At 59.1% G+C, this 8441-nt stretch overlaps 1 protein-coding gene across 4 annotated transcripts; it reads left to right on the forward strand.

Moving 5' to 3' along the window:
- The first annotated feature begins 396 nt into the window (after nucleotides 1-396).
- DNAJB2 (DnaJ heat shock protein family (Hsp40) member B2) lies at nucleotides 397-8039 on the forward strand. 4 transcript variants are annotated; one of them, XM_013061613.2, is made up of 10 exons: nucleotides 398-619; nucleotides 910-1010; nucleotides 1631-1740; nucleotides 3069-3122; nucleotides 3306-3428; nucleotides 4168-4260; nucleotides 4485-4587; nucleotides 4771-4841; nucleotides 5728-5934; nucleotides 7600-8039. In XM_013061613.2, the coding sequence occupies exons 2-10, from the start codon at nucleotides 946-948 to the stop codon at nucleotides 7653-7655; spliced, it is 882 nt and encodes a 293-aa protein (XP_012917067.1). In that variant the 5' UTR covers nucleotides 398-619; nucleotides 910-945; the 3' UTR covers nucleotides 7656-8039. The 4 variants fall into 4 exon arrangements, with proteins under 4 accessions (XP_004762889.1, XP_012917066.1, XP_012917067.1 ...); XM_013061616.2 differs by having other exon boundaries at nucleotides 399-619; nucleotides 7081-8039; XM_004762832.3 differs by lacking the exon at nucleotides 7600-8039 and having other exon boundaries at nucleotides 397-619; nucleotides 5728-6223.
- The last annotated feature ends 402 nt before the right edge of the window (nucleotides 8040-8441 follow it).

An 8441-nucleotide genomic window follows, 5' to 3' on the forward strand; every position in this document is an offset into this window, starting at 1 on the left:
CCATCAAAGAATCGAGCAGGTAAGGGCAGATTTGCAGCTCCGATGAGCGTGATGGTGTCACGAAACGCCGACAGGCAGGTCTGACCTACTCAGGGAAGTTGGGACAGCCTCTCTTTCAGGACCTGGGGCGGAAGCAGAGATCTGAAGGGGGAGGATTTCGACCCAGAGGGTTGGTCTGTGAGTCCTTGATATGGGGGATTTTTTCCGGAGTGAGTAGCCGTCAATCACCGAGCCTGTTATAGGAAAAGGACAGAGGGACCGGGGGCCGGGCGGCTCGTTGGCCCGCGAGTGCGTCACGCCAGGATGCAGCCGGCAGCCGTCTCCCAGGTCCCGTCTGAGGATGACGTCGCCCGGGAGCAAGCCCAAAATAGCCGGCTCCGCCCCCATCTCCCGGCAGCCCCTGCAGCCGTCCCCCAACCCCCTCCCCGCTGGGTGACAGGCCCGGTCGGCCTCGTCTGGGTCTCTAGTAGTTTCCGTGCCGCTGACGCATGCTTGCGCGCACAGCTGGGCCGGGCGCGTCCTACGCAGCAGCCGCGAGCCGGGGCGGCCGGTGCCAGACGGTTCCGGCGGGGGGCAGGGGCGGGGCGCTGCAGGAGGCCAGGGACTCCCGACCGAGGAGGTGCGGGCGGGGGGCCCGGGTCAGGCTGGGAGGCCCTGGGCAGGGCTGCTGGAGTCTCGGGGCTGCGATAGGGCTCCCCGGGCCCTGGGCGCCGAGATAGCCCGCGGCACCGGCCTGCGGGGGCCAGATAAGGCTGCCGGAGGGAGCCTCGTCACCGGTCCCAACCAGAACCCAGTGGGCGCCGCTTCCTCCTGGGAGCGCCTCCCGCTCCCTCCGGGGGGGTGGGGGTCTCCAGGCCCAGGGAGGGGACCCTGGATTCTTCCTGCCTGACTCCTCCTCCTCTCCTGCAGCCCCACGGAGGCCCATCTGACTACTGACGAGTTGCCATGGCATCCTACTACGACATCCTAGACGTGCCGCGAAGTGCGTCCGCTGATGACATCAAGAAGGCGTAAGTGCCTCCGTTGCGCATCAGAAAACCTCTCACCCCCAAACCCCTCCCCATCACCACCATGGGGTCCTTCAGAGACCTTGCCGAGGGACCTAGGTCCTTAGGATTGGGGGCTCCATCCATAGGAGGGAAGAAGACCCCTGGAAGAGTAGGAGAAGGTCCCTAGCGTGAACAAGTTTTGCTGGGAGCTGCACTGTGGCTCCTTCTCCAGTGGATCACACCCCCCTTCCCCATCACTCCTGCCTCAAGCGTCAGCCCCTAGGTGTGGGCTTTCTCAGGATGCCTGCAAAAATGTCCAGGCCCTGTGACCAGGAGGGTCCAGAGCCCTGTATGCCATGGCCACACAGATTTCCAACTTTTGCAGCCCGGGTGAGCTCCAGAGGGGTTAGGGATCGGGCTGTCTCCTGCCCTCATTTTCTGCTGCTACAAGTCGTTTTAGCACTGGCCGCAGAGGGGAGAGAGAGGGACTCCATTAAAGCAGGGCAGCAGAGGCAGCCCTAGCACCTGGGACAGAAGGGGATCTGAATGGGGAAAGGAATGGGCAAGCAGGTCTTTCTGTTTCTTGGCGAGAGGTGCTTTCTCATGTCTTCCGACCTGCCCACTGGTCCCACTTCCTGCAGGTATCGGCGGAAGGCTCTTCAGTGGCACCCAGACAAGAACCCGGATAATAAAGAATTTGCTGAGAGAAAGTTCAAGGAGGTGGCGGAGGCCTATGAAGTGCTGTCAGACAGTAAGGGGGGGGCAGGGCAGGGCAGCACCTATTGCCCCCATTTCATGCCCCATCCTACTCCTTCGCAAAGACATGCTGCCACCTCCTGTCCCCTCCATGTGTGTTTCTAACCCGGCAGTTAAGTGCCCCCTCTGACAGGGGGCTCTGCAACTTTCTTTCTTTCTTTCTTTCTTTTTTTTGCTTCAGTTCAAGTGAGCACCTACTATGTGCAAAGCACCCTCTTACTGTTTCCCTAATCCCTGCGCTCAGTGTCTGCGCCCTGGGATCTGGTATGGTAGTTGTAGCATGGGTCTTGACAAGGGGATGGGAGCAGGCCCGGTAACCTACATGTGTGCCGAGCCTTCTTTGTGCCATGCATCAGTGGGTGTAATCCCCAAGGGTCTGACAGCCATCCTGCCAGGCAGAATTTATCATCCCCACTTTATAGGCAAGGAAACAGGCTGAGAGAGATGGGGTGGTTTGCTCAAGGTCACACAGAGCTGGAATACAAATCCAGGTCTGTTGTTGATTTTTTTTTTTTTTAAGATTTTATTTATTTATTTTAGAGGGAAAGAGAGAGTGTGAGTGAGGGGAAGGAGCAGAGGAGGAGGGGGAGGCGGGGGAAAGAGTCTCAAGCAGACTCCACACTGGGCGTGGAGCCCTATGCTGGGCTCCTTCTCAGGACCCGGAGATCATGACCCGAGCCAAAGTCAAGACAGACCGAATCCAGGTCTGTCATTTATTTATTTATTCATTCATTCAAAAAATATTCCTTGAGTGTTGATGGTGCTGGGCCCTCGCTGAGTGCTGGGGAACAATGGAGGACAGACAGACACTGTCCTTGTCATCATGGGTTTATTGCCTCTTGCCCCCAGAAGCCCAGCATTAACCAAGGAAATACACAACCAACAGTATTCTGCGGGGGAGCTGCTGGGTGTTGTTGATGGGGAATACAGGCACCCTTCTTGTTACAGTGGTCACAGAAGGCCTCTCTGCAGAGGCAACATGGAGGCTAAGCCCTGATGAATAGCATAGTAACAATTAGCTGATACTCGCTGAACACTTTACTGGGTTATCAGGCACCATGCTAAGCAGTTTCCGTGGATTGTCTTATTTAACCCTGGCAATGACCCTGGGAGGTCAGTGTTGTGATTGTGCCCATTCTACAGATGAGAGGGAGCCACACTGCGAAGAGCTGGCACTGCTGAAACCTATGGCCCATGTCCCCTATGCATCCTGCTGCCCCCCACCCCAGCCTCCATCACTGGGTGATCCTCTGAGGGTCCTAGCCTAGAAGGGGAGGCCGTCATCCCAGAGGGAGGGAGAAATAATTGGGTCTCTTTTTCCAGAGCACAAGCGAGAGATCTACGACCGCTATGGCCGGGAGGGGCTGACTGGGGCTGGTAGGTGGAGCGGTGGAGGGCGGGGGGCGCCCAGGGAGGGAAGTGGGTCACAGAGGAGAGGGGGAGGGCAGGGTAGTGCTGTGGATACTTTCCTAAGGCTCCAGGCCGTGCCTTCGGTGGAGTCCCCTGGCTCAGGGCAAGAGGCACGCCCTGAGCCCCCTCTTCCTCCTGCCTCTACTCCAGGAACTGGCCCATCCCGCGCAGAACCTGGTGGTGGTGGGCCGGGCTTCACCTTCACCTTCCGCAGCCCCGAGGAGGTCTTCCGGGAGTTCTTTGGGAGTGGAGACCCTTTTGCGGAGCTCTTTGGTGAGTGGGCTTGGGAGGCCTCTGACCAGCTCTGACTGACTCCCGCTCCAGGCCCTGCCCTCCATCAGTCGGGAGCCCCTGAGGGAGGAGGCCAAGAGGGCAGCAGAATTCCACAGACAGAAGATTTTGTGGGGGTGGGTCTAGGGACAGCGAGGACAGAACCTGACACAGGCCTGAAACCCACAGAGACTTGCTTTATGAAATGAGGGCAACAATGGTATATTGTTAGGCTTGCACAATAGCAGCCGTGAAAGCAGGACTCAGCGCACCCTGTGACCATCACAGTGACATCACACATGACAGATAGCATGTTCGCAGCAAAGACTTTGAGCCCTGTGAGGTGGACAGTTTTCTTCCCACTTACAGATGAGAGCCCAAAGGTTCTTGCAGGTAACTTGCTTAGAGTCACCCAGCCAACGGGAGAGTTGGGCCTCCCGAGACCGGGTGGGCCTCTTTTCATGCCATGCTTACCTGCCTGTGCCAGAGGAGCTAGCCAACACCCCCTTCCTCTTTCCCTTCCCTCCTTCATGGTCTACTGTGGATGGAATTTGCCAGGGTTCTTTTTCATATCTAATATTAAAAAGAAATTTAATTTGTAAACAAGTCCACAATCAAAAAAGAAAAAAAAAATCAGAAATGCTTAGCAGGCTCTATGTCAAGGCTGAAAGGCAGGGTTCACACATTTTGGGGGGGACAGCACTCTTCGCCCAATGATTTTTAATCGGCTTGCTTGTTGCAGATGACCTGGGCCCCTTCTCCGAGCTTCAGAGCCGGGGTTCCCGACACTCGGGCCCCTTCTTCACTTTCTCTTCCTCCTTCCCTGGGCACTCTGGTATGTGCTGGCCGTTAGTGTTTTTGCAAGCTCTGGGTCCTGGAACCCCCTCATCCTGACTCGTTCCTTTTCCAAGCCTCCTCTCCTGAGTGTCTGGAGACCTGTCTTCAGGCATCTCTGCGGGGAGACCCCCACAGTGGTTCCCGGCCCCCTCGTGACTGCAGCATGCCAGCGCCATCTTCCCTCTGACCAGCTCTCTGCTTCCTCCCTTGTCTCCATGCCAGATTTCTCCTCCTCCTCTTTCTCCTTCAGTCCCGGGGCTGGTGCTTTTCGCTCTGTTTCTACGTCCACCACCTTTGTCCAAGGACGCCGCATCACGACGCGCAGGTGAGGGCCCCTTTGGGATCATCCCGGGGGCAGGGGTGAGGGGGAGAGGGGGAGTGGCATACGACTAGGTCAGCTGCCTGTGGGCAGAATCTGTCCCGTTCGCCACGGCATCCCAGCGTGCAGACAGGCACCTGCGGGATTAGTGTGCATGGCTCGCTGAGTGAACTGTGCCATCCCCCACAGAATCATGGAGAACGGGCAGGAGCGGGTGGAAGTGGAAGAAGACGGACAGCTGAAGTCAATCACAATCAATGGTGAGGAGTGGCTCTGCCACCCAGTCCCTGGCAGGAAGCTCCAGCACCAGGCCCCAGGGCCCCCCCCCCCCAACACTGTCCTCTCTCAATTCCTTTGGGGCAGGGGAGGAATGGTGGCCACAGGCCCCACTGGCGGAATCAGAGAAGCCTGCTAAGGGGGCCGGGACCTGAGGAGTCCTGGATGCCAGGCGCCCACCGTCATCCTTAGTGGGTGCCTGGTGTTTGCAGAGCATGGACGGTTTGGAAAGCACTTGTGCCCAGAACATGGGCTCCATGCAGAAGCAGGCAGGGTGAGGGCAGGGTTTTGATAGCCATCCTGTTCTCCACATGAGGAGAGTTGTTACCTCAGCAGGGTTAAATGGCCCAAAGGCCCAAGTAGCCCCAGGCCCAAGGTTTTGTCCCACTTAGGAAGAGGAGAAGCGAGGGGTGACCCTCAGGACACAGGACTCCTGGGCTGGAAGCCTTCCCCCAGCATCCCCACCGAGTGGGATGGTTAGAAAGGACCTGACCTTCCTGGAAGGATCACAGAACGACACCCTTCCATGCCTGTCGCCTTTCAGAGCACTGCACGCCAAGTGTGCTTTCTGAGCTGTCTTCTTTAGTTGTGGGAGTAGTTTGACAGCGTAGGTGCGCTCACCACCTCCATTCTATAGACGAGAACAGGGAGGCTTAGGGAGGTTGAGGGACTTGCCGAAGGAGACGGCTCGTCCCTGCTGGAGCTGGGTACCTGCCCACACGCACGAGCACCGTGCCAGCTGCCGGAATGCGTGCATGCCAGTTCCAGAGGAGGGGCTGTAAGTGGTCCAAGTGGCCCCTGCATGAGACAGCCTGGCAGGATTCCTCTGGCCTGGGTCGGAGGCCGTTATGGCAGCCATGACTCCTGCAGGTGTCCCGGATGACCTGGCGCTGGGTTTGGAGCTGAGCCGTCGCGAGCAGCAACAGGCTGTCGCCTCCAGGTCCGGGGGCACACGGGTCCGGCAGACTCCTGCTTCCCGCCCCTCTGACAGCGACCTCTCCGAGGATGACGAGGACCTACAGCTCGCCATGGCCTACAGTCTGTCCGAGATGGAGGCGGCTGGGAAGAAACCCGCAGGTGGGCGGGGGGCACAGCGTCAACGGCAGGGGCGGCCCAAGGCGCAGGACCGAGATCCCGGCACGGGGGGGACCCCTGAGGCTGCAAGGGGGGATGCGGCCAAGTCTAGCCCATCCCCAGAGGAGAAGGCCTCTCGCTGCCTCATCCTCTGATCACCAGGCCCAGACCACCCTGATTCAGGGTGACCGGGCGTCCTGCTCACTGCTAGGAGCAGAGGGGCAGGGCCTGAGCTGTAGGAGCTCTTCTCCACCTCAGTGCCCCCCCCCCGTGGGTTTCCCTCCCATGTCCACTCGCACTCCAGTGTGGACTCGGGATTTGCTCTGCTCAGCCACAGCTGATAGGTCCCTGGCGAAGCCCAGGGTGGGGGGGCCTCCGGGGGGCCTCCGGGCAGTGGGAGGGCCTCCCAGGAGCCAGGATGCACTTACTCCTACTAGATGGGGAGTTTCTGAGGGGCATTAGTGGTTTGGGCCAGGCCTTTTGTGCCCAGGTCTGTGGCCACCTGTGTTGCTGATGACGTCAAGGAAGGAGGACTTGGCCTGGGGTTCCCTGGGCCGGAGTCGGCAGCTACAGCAGGGAGTCTCCCGTGCTCCTTGCCCAGCTGCAGATATCCCACCCTGGTTTCTGTGCAGCGTTGAGCTCTGACGTCTCTGTTGCTTCCCTTCTGGTGCTGCTGCTCCTCCCTCGCTCTCTTCTCTCTGCACTTGCCCGCGGGCCGCATCGCTTGCTTTCACTGCCATCTGGCTAGGACTCCCTTCTTCCCTCCCCAAGAAAGCCTCAGTGTGACCAGGAAGATGCTGTGGCCGGTAGGGCCATAAGGTCTTCTGGGGAGGCTAGCTGGGTGGGGCGGGAGCCTCTCGTCCAGATTCGGAACCGGAGCCCACTCCTCCTCCCTTCCTCTTGCTGCCTCAGCCTGCCCCAGGCCTCGGGACTAGGCAGAGGTGAGGCCGGCTATCCCTGGAGAGGTGGGATAAGGCCAGGGTGCCCCAGGAGGGAGGCTAGGAGGGCACCAGACCCCGTCCTACTTCACCATGCATCAGGGCTCAGGGAGAGGCCACAGGGCTAGCCCAGGTCTGCATGCTCAGCTCCGTCCTCCACGGCTTGCTGCTGACCCTGTCTCCTATCACCCCGCCCCCGCTCTCTCCTCAGATGTGTTCTGAGCTGGATGTCCGGGATCCAGAGCCGCTGCACAGTTCCAACAGGACAGCGCCTTCCCTGTGCGCTGGGAGGGGACCCACCATTCCTCTCCCTCACCCATGCTAAGCGCAGAGCTGGGCCTGGGTGGTGGGTGGGGGCCGGGTGGGAGGCATCCTTAGTCTTAGCCTGTGAACTCTTCCCTGGGTGTGTGGTGCTGTCTCTTGGGGACTACGAGTCCCAGAATGCAACACACCCTGCCTCATTTCTGATAGATCATGCTAGGGGAAGCGGTGAGTGGTTGTGGAGCTGTGCATATTGGGACATGTAGTTCCAGCCCAGGTCGGCTTGTCACTCGCTGTGAGAAGGGGAGATCTTGTCATCTGATTGGACTCTGGCGGGGGTGGCGAGAATGTGGATGAAGGGGTAGTGGACCCAGCTTCGGTTCCCCTGACGCGGCTTGCTAGCCCCGGGCTTAGAGTGTACAAATGAAAACCCTGCGGCATCTGAGAGAGGCTCTTTTCCTCTACACAGTCGGATCCGGATCCGATGGGACGGCCGAGCAGGGCGTGGCCCCGGGAGGCGACTGACAGGCGTGGGCCGGCAGAGAGCTTGGAAGGGGAGGCTACCAGTGTGAGAGAGTGTGTGCGTGTGTGCGTGTGCGTGTGAGCACGAGAACACGCACGTATGCGCGTGGCCGGGGTTGGTCTAGGATGCATCCTCCGGGCATGTTGCTGCTTGTATGGCTTCCTTGGCCTCTGACCCTGCCGCCCATTCTTCTTCTCCAACACCATAAATGAGCTGCCTCTCCTCCTCCCTGCCTGGGGAACCCCGTGGCCAGGGAGGGGAGTGGTGGAAACAGGGTGTTGCCAGCCCTGTGACACGGCATCCCAGAGACCTATCAATAAGCCAGCTGGGCTGAGCTCAGACCGAGAGAGAAACACTGGAAGTCAATAAATAAAAATGTTTCGAGAGCTCGGTGGTGTGCTGCATTCCCGTGTTCTTTCTTTACGAGGTGGCCCCAAAGGGGACCCTACGGGACCAGTGGGTGACATAGCCCCCTTTATTGCCCAAACACCCAGAGGTCACAAGGCTTCCCAGATGACAGCAGAAGTCCCCCGTTTGACCAGGCTGCACTCCCCAAGTACACTGTTGAGTCCCGAGAAATTAATTCTTCTGGCCTCGCTTCTTGTGGCTCCACCACTGGCCTTCCCTAGGCAGGGACCCGCTGTCCACTAGCCTGCCCCACAGCAAGGACCAGGCTAAGTTATGACTCAACCACAAGTATGGGAACGACAGAAAGTAAGGAACACGTGGTGAAAACTTGTAAAAATTAAGGCCCACAGACTGAGCCCCTCCCCAGGTTCCCTCACCTC

The sequence above is a fragment of the Mustela putorius genome, unplaced genomic scaffold (assembly GCF_011764305.1).
Source record: "Mustela putorius furo isolate JIRA1106 unplaced genomic scaffold, ASM1176430v1.1 tig00000275_pilon_pilon_pilon, whole genome shotgun sequence".
In the NCBI taxonomy this organism is placed as follows: Eukaryota; Metazoa; Chordata; class Mammalia; order Carnivora; family Mustelidae; genus Mustela; species Mustela putorius.